Source organism: Chiloscyllium plagiosum, chromosome 1 (genome assembly GCF_004010195.1).
Source record: "Chiloscyllium plagiosum isolate BGI_BamShark_2017 chromosome 1, ASM401019v2, whole genome shotgun sequence".
NCBI lineage: Eukaryota > Metazoa > Chordata > Chondrichthyes > Orectolobiformes > Hemiscylliidae > Chiloscyllium > Chiloscyllium plagiosum.
The window spans coordinates 123620621-123633113 of NC_057710.1; the positions used below are offsets into that span (position 1 = coordinate 123620621).

The 12493-nt window shown below is 39.4% G+C and overlaps 1 protein-coding gene across 5 annotated transcripts in view; it reads left to right on the forward strand.

Annotated features, from left to right (window-relative positions):
- wdfy3 (WD repeat and FYVE domain containing 3) overlaps positions 1-12493 on the forward strand; it is a 402022-nt gene that overhangs the window by 346079 nt on the left and 43450 nt on the right. For all 5 annotated transcript variants that reach the window (XM_043696098.1, XM_043696088.1, XM_043696116.1 and 2 more), the window contains one exon: positions 9325-9379. In XM_043696098.1, the coding sequence (XP_043552033.1) occupies positions 9325-9379 (55 nt within the window). The remainder of the gene's footprint in view (positions 1-9324; positions 9380-12493) is intronic.

Genomic DNA, 12493 nt, shown 5'->3' on the forward strand with positions numbered 1-12493 from the left:
CACCCTCTCCTCCCTGACCTATCACCTTCATCCCCTCCCCCACTCACCCATTGTACTCTATGCTACTTTCTCCCCACCCCCACCCTCCTCTAGCTTATCTCTCCATGCTACAGGCTCACTGCCTTTATTCCTGATGAAGGGCTTTTGCCCGAAACGTCGATTTCGAAGCTCCTTGGATGCTGCCTGAACTGCTGTGCTCTTCCAGCACCACTAATCCAGAATATTCATCTAGTGAACCTTCTCTGAAATACTTCTATGTATTTCCATAAGTAATGGGATCAATGCCGTGCGCAGAAATCCAAATATGGTCTCACCAATGCTTGTACAACTGAAAATGATCTCCCTACTTTTTATATTCCATCTCATTAGAAGGTGACAACCTAGTGGTATTGTCACTAGACTATTGATCTCGATACCTGAGTAACATTGTGGGAACCAGGTTTGAATCCCACCATGGCAGCTGGCAGTATTTGAATTCAATAAAAATCTGGAATTACAAATCTAATGTTAAGTCAATTACTGTAAAGACTCAGCTGGTTCACTAATGTCATTTAGGAAAGGAAATCTACTATCCTTACCTGGTCTGGTCTAAATGTGAATCATGTTTTGCACTGTGAGAAATTAGGGATGGGAAACAAATCTGGACTAATCACTGATACCCAAAACTGGTGAATGAGTTTTCTTTTAAAAATTCGCTCAAAATAAATGGTAACATTTCATCAGCTTTACTAATTATTTGCTGTTCCTACATCAACAATAAGTAAAAAAGTAAGTTTAAAGAGGACAGGATGAGACTACACATAGATATAGATAGGTTAAGTGAGTGGGCAAAAAAATCATAGAATCCCGACAGTATGGAACCAGGCCATTTGGCCCAACGAGATTTGAGATTTAATGAATAAGGCACCCAGATCTCTCTGCATCTCATGATAATTTTTTTTTAGATTAGTTACAGTGTAGAAACAAGCCCTTTGGCCCAATAAGTCCACACCGAACCTCCGAAGAGCAACCCACCCAGACCCATTCCCGTACATTTACCCCTTCACCTAACACCTACGGGCAAGTTAGCATGGCCAATTCAGGTTAATTCACAGCGCCAGGGACCCGGGTTCAATTCCATCTCTGGTGACTGTCTGTGTGGAGTTTGCGTGTTCTCTCCGTGCCTGCGTGGGTTTCTTCTGGGTTCTCCAGTTTCCTCCCACAGTCCAAAGATGTGCAGGTTAGATGAATTGGCCATGCTAAATTGTCCATAGTGTTCAGGTTAGGTGCGTGAGTCATGGGAAATATAAGAGTAATAGGGTAGTGTAATGGGTCTGGGTGGGATACTCTTTGGAGGGCGGTATGGACTCGTTGGGCCAAATGGCCTGCTTCCATACTGTCGGGATTCTATGATTTTTTGCCCACTCACTTAACCTATCTATATCTATGTGTAGTCTCATCCTGTCCTCTTTAAAACTTACTTTTTTACTTATTGTTGATGTCACTAAGTAATTTAGCAACCATACCTTCAGTTCATTCGTCTATGACATCTATTCATTTATATAAATTGTCAAAAGCTGAGGCCCCAACACTGATCCCTGTGACGCACCACTTATTATATCTTGCTAGCCAAAAATGACCTGCTTATGCCTACTCTGCCAATAAAGTATGGTGGTTGTCATAGAGTCATAAAGTCATAGAGAGGTACAGCACGGAAATAAACCCTTTGGTCCAATTCGTCTGGAACCACCTGATGAAGGAGCAGTGCTCCAAAAGCTAGTGCTTCCAAATAAACCTGTTGGACTATAACCTGGTGTTATGTGAATTTTAATTTCAAAACATTTGTTCAGTATCCCTTCCATGATGATTGTAATTTTCTAAAATTTATTCCTCCCTTCCATTTCATGAATTACAGATACTTACAGCTCGACATTACTCTTATGTTCTCTTATGAGGATGAATGCAAAGCACCAATTCATCAGCCCTCTCCTTATTTTCCATTATTAATTCATCAGACTCACTTTCTATTGGACCAATATTTTTTTTCTTTTTCAATACTTATTAAAACTCTTGCTATCTGTTTTTTGTATTTCTAAATAGTTTTCTTTCAGACTCTACTTTTCTCCCCCTCATTAACCTTGAATTTTTTTTAATATTCTATCCAGTCTTCAAATCTGCCACCTGTCTAGGCTCAGTTATATGCTATCTCTCTATTTGATACAACAGCTTTTGTAGCTGTTGGGTCCATTCCTTGGAGTTTTTTTTAAATTATTTTTGCAATGTATCCATTCTATATGTTTTGAAACATGCCCTTAAATTTCTATCATTACATCTTTTGACCTATCCTTTAACTTTTGTTTGCTTATTCCCTTTTATTAACTCTGCTTTCATGTCCTCTTAATTTGAATTTTAATTTCTAGTTTTAAACCCAATTTTTCTTAAACTGAATGTAAAATTCAATCATTTTGTGATTACTGCTAACTAGGCTCACCTTCACCAAAAGATCAATCCTATTTCATTGCACAGTACTACATCTGTTCTCTGGTTGGCTCCAAGCATGCTTTTCTCAGAAGCTTTTCTGAAATCATTCTGCGAAATCCTCATCTAGGCTATCTTTACCCGTCTATTTTTTTTTTCAGTCTATATGTAGATTAAAATTTCTGACAAGCTCCCAATATTTCTTCTTTTTGTACTCTGTCCTACCATGTAGGTTTCTTTTAGGGGCCTTATACATCATCCCCACAAATGCCTTCTTGCCTTATCATTTATCATCTCAATCCAAATCCCGCTTTCTTGAACTTAGTTCATACCTTCCTATTGTGCTAATATCATTTTACATTAGCAGAGACAGCCTTTCACCATTTCCCAGCTTCCTGTCCTTCCTAATCTTAAAGTCCAAACCTATGTCATCCTACAGTTATGTACCTGTAATGGCTACCAGATCATAACTGATTCAATTGTATTTATGATACCAGTTCATCTGTTTTTTTATTGAATGTTACATACCGACAGATACATAGCCTTTAGTTTTGTCCTTTTTTTTGGTAACCTCTAGCCTTAGCTGTTGGTTTACCCTAAGATTCTTACTCTCTGTTCCTTCCTGTCATGGTCTGTTTATTATTCCCATGCTAATAACTTTCTCTCATTTTTTGTCTCTGCTCTTTGATTACCTGTTCTCAAATTTGATCCCTTGCCTCGACTATTTAGTTTTAAAACCCCTCTACTTCCCTAGTTATGTGGCTTACTAGAATACAGCTAGTTCTTCCATAATATGGTTGCATTCTTGTGCGATCCCATATTATAGAAAAATCCTGCTTTAGAAATAGGTCTTAAAGCAGTGGTGATGTAATCATGTTACGGCCAGTGTGTGTTTTAAAAGTTAAAGTTTTAGGAACAGTGTTCCCAGTTTGTCAACCGCATTATAGCAAATTTGTGTTAATGAAACATGAATTATAGCAGAATGACCTGTACCAGCTTCAGCATGATTCAGTACCCAGCTCTCCTAGCTCTTCATACTATGCAGTACCTCTTTCCTTGTATTGCTCATGTCATGATATCTGCAGGGATCATAATGACCAGATCCTCCCATTCCACTGTAAGTTCCTCTCCAGCCCTGAGCAGATGTCCTGACTATAGCATTAGGCAGCTACATAGTCCTCTGGACTCATGCTTTTTGCTGTAGAAAACTTTGTCCAAGATCCCCTCACTATATTATTCCCTGCAAGTTGAATGGCTTTTTGAACCACGGGTGCCATACTTAATGAGCTTGTCCACTCTGCATCCCTCCGCATTATCCAAACAAGCTGAAAGCACATCAAAATTGTTGGACAGCTGTAAAAGCTGAGGCTGTCTGGATCCCCTTACCTGCCTAACTCTCAGTGACATCCTCTTTTTTTATTTTCCCTGACCAGTGTTCCAACCAACGCCTAAAGTTCAATTCGAAACGTAGGAGTAGGCATAGGCCATTCACCCCCCTACACCTTTCCACCATTGTACATCATGGCAGATAATCTGCCTCAACACCATATGTTCGTAATATTCCCATACCCCTGATGTCCTTAGAACATAGAACAGTACAGTGCAGTACAGGCTCTTCGGCCCTCAATGTTACACTGACCTGTGGAACCAATCTGAAGCCCATCTAACCTATGCCATTCTACTCATGTCCATATGCCTATCCAATGACAATTTAAATGCCCTTAAACTTGGTGAGTCTACTACTGTTGCAGGCAGTGCATTCCACGCCACTACTACTCTGAGGAAAGAAACTACCTCTGACATCTGTCCTACATCTATTTCCCCACATTTTAAAGCTATGTCCCCTCATGCTAGCCTTCGCCATCCGAGGAAAAGACTCTCACTGTCCAACCTATCTGACCCTCTGATTATCTTATGTCTCAATTACGTTCCCTCTCAAACTTCTCTCTAATGAAAACAGCCTCAAGTCCCTCAACCTTTCTTGTAAGACCTTCCCTCCATTCCAGGCAACATTCTAGTAAATCTTCTCTGAACCCTTTCCAAAGCTTCCACGTCCTTCCTATAATGCAGTGACCAGATCTGCACTCCAAATGTGGCTGCACCAGAGTTTTATACAGCTGCACCATGATCTCATGGCTCTGAAGTTCAATCCCTCCACCAATAAAAGCGAACACACCGTATGCCATCTTAACAACCCTATCAACCTGGGTGGCACCTTTCAAGGATCTATTTACCTGGACACCGAGATCTCTGGTCATCTACACTACCAAGAATCTTACCATTAGCCCAGTACTCTGCATTCCTGTTACTCCTTCCACAATGAATCACATCACACTTTTCCACTTTAAATTCCATTTGCTACCTCTCGGACCAGCTCTGCAGCTAATCTATGTCTCTCTGTAAGCTACAACAACCTTTGTCACTTTCTATAACTCTACCGACTTTAGTGTCATCTGCAAATTTACAAACCATCCTTCTATGCCCTCATCCAGGTCATTTGTAAAAATGGCAACCAACAGTGGGCCCAAAATAGATCAGATCCTTAGTATCTAGAAATCTAATAGATTAGATTAGATTACTTAGTGTGGAAACAGGCCCATCGACCCAACAAGTCCACACCGACCCACCGAAGCGCAACCCACCCAGACCCATTCCCATACATTTAGCCCTTCACCTAACACTGCGGGCAATTTAGCATGGCCAGTTCACCTAACCTGCAGATTTTTGGACTGTGGGAGGAAACCGGAGGAAAGCCACGCAGACAAGGGAGAATGTGCAAACTCACACAGTCAGTCGCCTGAGGCGGGAATTGAACCCGGGTCTCTGACGCTGTGAGGCAGCAGTGCTAACCACTGTGCTACCGTCTTGAATATAATTGATGTCTGAGCTTTCACAGCCCCTCTGGAATAGAGGATCCCAATGATTCACCACTCTGTGTGAGAGAGAGAGAGAGAGAAGAAATTCCTCCTCATCTCAGTTTTGAATGGCTTTCCCCTTTGAGACTGTGTCACCTGGTTCAAAGCCCCTAGCCAGATCCACCAGCCAGAAGGAACATCCTTCCTCAATTTCAGCCCTTAAAGAAAATCTGTAAATTTCAAAACCTCTCATTCTTCTCAACTCTGGAGAATACTGGCTCAGTCTCCTTAATTTCTTTTCATAAAGCAGTTCTACCATCTCAGGAGTTAGCCTTGTGAGCCTCTGCTAGCTTCCCTGTACAAATAGTATATACTTCCTGAGCCACAGGAACCAAATGTGTGCACAGTACTCCAGATACAATCTCATCAAGTCTTTATAACATTGAAGCTAGATATTTTTACTTTGCATCTCCTAGTACATCATTTGCTGTCCTAATTGCTTATGGCATCTGATTTTTTTTAGCATTTGGTATCTGATGAACAATGATATCCAAGTCCTTTTGGACATCACATGCTAGTCTCTCTCCATCTTAAGAAATATTCAGCAGCTCTATCCTCCTACCAAACTAGCTAATTTCTCATTTATCAGTGTTAAATCCTACCATATTCCTGGCCACTTGGTCTGTCCGAGACTCCTTAAAGACTTTTCTCACATTATAGGCAAAAGTGAGGTCCGCAGATGCTGGAGATTAGAGTCAAAGGTGTCATCCTCACAGTATAACCTAGTTCTGTGACCTCAGAAAACTGACAAATCTGACATTTGGTTCCTACATCATAATCCATAGAGATTTTGAGCAGTTCGGGTCCGTTAAACGAGGAGACTAGGACCCGTGGACACAGCCTTAGAATTAGAGGGGGTCATTTCAGGACAGAACAGAAATGCGGAGACATTTCTTCAGCCAGAGAGTGGTGGGCCTGTGGACTTCATTGCCACCCAGAGAGTGGTGGGCCTGTGGACTTCATTGCCACGGAGTGCAGTGGAAGCCGGGACGCTAAATGTCTTCAAGGCCGAGATTGATAGATTCTTGTTGTCTCGAGGAATTAAGGGCTACGGGGAGAACGCTGGTAAGTGGAGCTGAAATGCGCATCAGCCATGATTGAATGGCGGAGTGGACTCGATGGGCCGAATGGCCTTACTTCCACTCCTATGTCTTATGGTCTAAGTGATTCCAGTGTGGCGTCCAACTTATCACAACATGCCAAACTGAGAATAGACCAATTAGTCCACTCCCTCATTTAAATCGTTTGCTAACCCTCAATCCATGTCAGTATATTACTTCTGTCAATATCCTAATTTTGCTAAACAATCTTCTCTTTGGGAATTTCTCAAAAATCATCTGAAAATCCAAATGCATTGCATCCACTGGCTTCTCCTTATCTGCTTTGCTAAAATCATGTTTAGAAAATGTCAACAGGTCTATCAAACACAATTTCCCTTTAATAAATCCTGTTTGAATTTGCTCAATACAACCATTATTTTCTACAAATTCAGTTATCATGTCCTTTTATAATGTATTTTTGTATTTTCCTGACTACTGATGTCAAGCTCACAGGTCTGTTGTTCCATGTTTTCTCTCTCTTTTCCCCTCCACCTTCTTAAATGGTGGAAGTATGTTTGCAACTTTCCAATCTACAGGTAATGTTCCAGAATCTATAGACTTTTAAAAGATGATCAGTAATGCATCTACCAACTCTATGACTACCACTTTAAAACATTGGGGGGTATGCCATCATGTCCCACGATTTGTCAAATTTTAGTCCCATTAATTTCTTCAATACTTTTTTTTAAACTCTCATTAATTCCTTTCAGTTCCTCATTCTATCTGGTCACTTGGACCTCTATATCTCTGAATATTTCTTGTGTCTTCTTCCATGAAGACAGATAAAAATTATTTATTTAGCTTCGCTCCCATTTCCATATTTCACATTATATTTCTCTCTCTGTAATGGGAATATATTTGTCCTTGTTAATTCCTTCCTTATACCTACCTCTCTATCAGTTTCTTGGTCTGTCTTTGATGAATTATAAAATGCTTCCAATTTTCAGGCTTGCTTCTTGTTCTCACAACAATATAAGCTTCCTTCTTTAATACAGCATTCAAGTTCCTTTGTTAACCACGATTGACTCGCTTTTCGTGTTGTGTCTCCATGTTTTAAAGGAATGTACATTTGTTGTAAACCATGTATTAATTCTTTAGATACCAGATATTGTTTCTTTACATTAATATCTTTTTAATGTATTATTTCAATCCAAGTTATCCTTTGTTTATATTTAATATCCTCGGTTTGATTGAACTGCTTTGTTTTAAATCTTAAATTTAAATTTCTTCCATATTATGGTCACTCTTCATTGAAGGTTCTTTTACAACAGTGTTATCAATTAGCTTCTCCTTATTGCATAATACTTTATCCAAGATACCCTGCTTGCTACTTAGCTAATTAGCATACTGCACTAGAACACCAGCTTGCAGAAATTCCAAGAATTTGACCTCCACGGTGTTGGTCAACAGATGTACCAATTTACAGGCATTTGATGTCACATAATTAATGTAATACCATTGCTACATGCACCTCTAATTTCTCTGATTTCCTGATTCTGTGCCCTTACTGTTTGGCGCTGAAAATGTGTTGCTGGAAAAGCGCAGCAGGTCAGGCAGCATCCAAGGAACAGGAGAATCGACGTTTCGGGCATAAGCCCTTCCTGACCTGCTGCGCTTTTCCAGCAACACATTTTCAGCTCTGATCTCCAGCATCTGCAGTCCTAACTTTCTCCTTACTGTTTGGCGCCAATGTTTTCTGCTCCTTAGTCAGCTCTGAATAGCCAGATTCTGGTCTAAGATCCTATCTTACTACTTTAATAATCCTATTCCTGTTAACAGCTCACTGAACTGCTGTGTTGGTATTACTGACGTAAGAGCTTGGAGCACAAAATCAGAAATGTATCCCTCAAGTAATATTACAAGGTTGGAAAAAAAAATCTAAATCACAGATTAAGGAAACATCCAACAGAACTGCCAAAATTAAAAAAGAGATTGAGGGAAGTAAATAATGATTGATTATGTAAAAGAAAAATTATTGTGCTATCTGGTGAATCAATAAGGTCTGATTTTACCTCCTCAGTGGGAAGCACACTCTAAAGGTCAGAATGGATGATGAACTTGTTCTGCAGTAGAAAGCTCAGAAAATTTTAATTTCTCGGCTTCATTTGCTGATGCTCTGTCAGTGTGTCCCTTCCTCCCTATTGTAAACCAAATGGGAAGTATGCATTGGCTAGAATATGAGAGACAGCAGAATAAAAAGCAATGCGCAACTAGGTAGTTTGGACCAGATAATGTAGGGGAGGATCCATATTTCTTCTTTGGACCCAAAGAACCAACCCTGCATCTTATCATCCAAAGAGAAACTAAATGTAATTAAAATTCATAACAAATTGTCGCAGCAGTCTTAACAGCCAAATAACCTAGTATTTTCCCAATCATTCATGATTTAAAGCACTGTTCTATGATTAGTATCTTATGCCTTTTTCCAGGCCATTCTGTTATCATGGAGTCTGCATAAACCATACAAAAACAGTGTACTGCCACTGCTTAACAAGGATTTCTTGCATCATTTTCACATCCTTAGATTCATTATCACTCACTGCCACCCTGGAAGAAGCCAGCAATTGTACTCCATATATAAGAACATTGTATCACAAAACTAGATTCACTGTTTAAATGAATTACGTATATTCATGTTACCAATGGTAGAACAAAGTATGCATTCTTTCTGATATTATGTTCTGTGAAAAGGTATTGTAACAACTGCTACTTAAATCGCTGAAGCTTTCCATGCAGGAAGTAAGAAACTTGAAATTTAAGCCAACCATCTCTTTGAGATATATTTTGGTTAGTATTTTTTATATATTTTACTCTAAATGCAAGCTAAAGCATTGTTTATTATCTGTCCCCAGATCTGGTTTGCTTAGTACTTTGGTTGGAGAGAAGTCTGTAACACAAAGATGGGAGGTAAGTAAAACAAAATGAATGACAGAATTGAAAGCAAACAGAATGGCTTAACATGTGACATAATGCACTTTGCATGAAGTAAATGTACAAGATAGCTAATAGTCTTGCATGAAGACTTCTTTTTTGAATAAAAATAGTCTTAGCCTGATCCTGATTTCAACATAATCCTGATTCTTAAATGTTTCCAAGGCTTTTATCTCTTCTACTCAAGCTCAAATCTTTTTGTACATGTTGATCATTCTTTTTGTTTGAAATAAAACACCCTTTGAACTTTTGTCACCTTGCTTTATTCTTGTAATTTAACTTAGAGTCATAGAGATGTACAACACAGAAACAGACCCTTCGGTCCAATTTGTCCATGCCAACCAGATACCCTAAATTAACCTAGTCTCATTTGCCACCACTTGTCTAATATATCTCTAAACCTTTCTTATTCATATACCCATCCAAATGCCTTTTAATGTTGTAATTATACGAGCCACCACCATTTCCACTAGTAGCTCTTTCCATGCACGCACCAGCATTTGCATGAAAAAGTTGCTCCTTTTTAGATTAGATTAGATTCCCTACAGTGTGGAATGTCTTTTTAAAATCTTTCCACTCTCATCCTAAACCTATGCCCTCTAGTTCTCGACTCCCCCAACCCAGGGAAAAGGCCTTGTCTATTGACTCTACCCATGCCCATCATGATTTTATAAATCTCTATGAGGTCACCCCTCAGTCTCTGATGCTCCAGGGAAGCTTTTTAAAATAAGATAGCAACTGTCCAGAGACCATATGCTGCTATTAAGGTGATAGGCAAGGCTGGTAGGTGTAGGGGATGCTGGATGACTAGAGAAATTTGAGGTTTTGGTTAAGAAAAAGAAGGAAATATGTATCGGGTATAGACAGCAGTGAACAAGTGAATCCTTAGAAGAGTATCAAGGCAGTCGGAGATTACTTAAGGGGGAAATCAGGAGGACAAAAAGGCGACATGAGATAGCTTGAGCAAATAAGGTTAAGGAGAATCCAAAGGAATTTTATAGATGCATTTAAGGACAAAAGGATAACTAGGAACACAATAGGACCCTTCAAAGATCAGCAAGGTAGTCTATCTGTGGAGCCATGGGAGATACTAAATGAGTATTTTGCATCAGTGATTACTTTAGAGAAGGACATGGAAGATGTAGAATGTGGGGAAATAGATGGTGACATCTTGAAACATGTCCAAATTACAGAGGAGGTGGTGCTGGATGTCTTAAAATGCATAGAAGTAGATAAATCCCCAGTGCTTGATCAGGTGTATCTGAGACCTCTGTGGGAAGCTAGGGAAGTGATTGCTAGGCTCCTTGCTGAGGTATTTGTAACTTGGCATAATACAGTTGATTACTTTTACTTTCTTGTACGCTTTTATGTTCTTCTTCCCTGATTTTATTTAGCTTTTCCTAAAATATATACTGTATTTGCTAATCACCTCAACTACTCTCCATAATAAAATGGTAACATCATAGAAGGAGGTAATTGGTTGATTGTAAGAGAATTCTATTTAATCGTTCTCCCCGTCTAATCTCTCCATTGCCTTTAAAGCCACAGCTGAATTTGCCTCCATCACATTTTAAAACAATCTATTCTAGATTCTAACCATTTTACTCCATAAGTTTTTTTCCTTGTTTTTTCTTTGGTCTTTTTTCCTAAATGCCTTAAATGTGTGTTCTCTGTTTCTAGAACCTTCTATGAATGGGAACAGTTTCGCTATACTCTGTCTAAACTACATGATTTTGAACCCTTACATCAAAACTCATCGTGAGCTTACTGAGAAGAACACAACAATTTTAACAATGTATCACATAACTTAAGTCATTCAATCCTGGAACCATTCCAGTAAATGTTTTCTGCACCCTCTGTAAGGCCTTTTCATGCTTTTTGAGGTGCAGCTGCCAAAAACCAGGCACAGCATTCCAGTCATAGCTGAACCACTGCTTTATGGAAGTGAGATTCACATCCTAACCACTGTCTAGATAAAGAAGTTTCTTATTAATTCATTAAGCAATGGTTGAGCATCTGATAATTGTGAACACCACTTCTAACTTTTGTAAGCCTGAGTAACTACTTTTAATCCCATAATCAATCTTTTGTCCAGCCTGCTATTTATTCCAGCCTATTTGTTCCCTGATTCCATGCATTATAACCTTAGACTTGAATGTGGTGTGCAGTATTTTAAGAAGGCCGATAAAATTTTAAATGAATTTATAGTGTTTCGTTTATCTGCTGTTTCTGGAAAATCAAATAATAAGACTGATCAAGCTTGACTTTCTTTTTTAAAAAATACATATTTTCAAATTCTAGAAGTTTCTCCATATTCATTTCAGTTAGTATTCTGTTTCTAATCTTCCATTAGTATTTTGCCGTTATGTTACATATATTTAATATAGCTATCCCATCCTCATTCTCTGGCCTTTCTGATGATTATCATCAATGTTTAGTTGACAATTCTGATTCATTTTTCCTTCAACATCTGGTCCCTTGCTATAGATTTATTGTCTCAGTTTTAGCCATTTATTTGCATGCTGTAAGTTATTGTGCAGTTAGTTAATTTATCTTCAGTATTTGTTTCATTTGCTTGATTTTAACAGTCCTTTTGTGCTCTTTTGTACCTACGCTTATTCCTAACCTTCAGACATATGTTATTTTCACCAGATCCTTCCCCCAACTTTTTTCCACAACTATCTCACTGATGCGAAATTCTATACACAGCCCTATCGAAACTTTGTGGGACACAGATCTCACTCACTCTTGTTCTTATGGGGTCCATCCCAGCATTATTGAGGTTTTCCTATCTGAGAAGAAAGTGAGGACTGCAGATGCTAGAGACCAGAGTTGAAAAATGTGCTGGAGAAACACAGCAGGCCAGGCAGCATCCGAGGAGCAGGAGAATCGAAGTTTCGGGCATAAGCCCTTCTTCAGGAATGAGACTGGTGTGCCAGGCGGGCTGAGATAAAATGTAAGGGGGAGGGAATTCAGGGGAGGGGCGCTGGAAATATGATAGGTGGAAGAAGGTGAGGGTGACGATGAGGGTGATAGGCGGGAGAGGGGGTGGGGGCAGAGAGGTCGGGAAGAAGATTGCAGGTCAAGAGG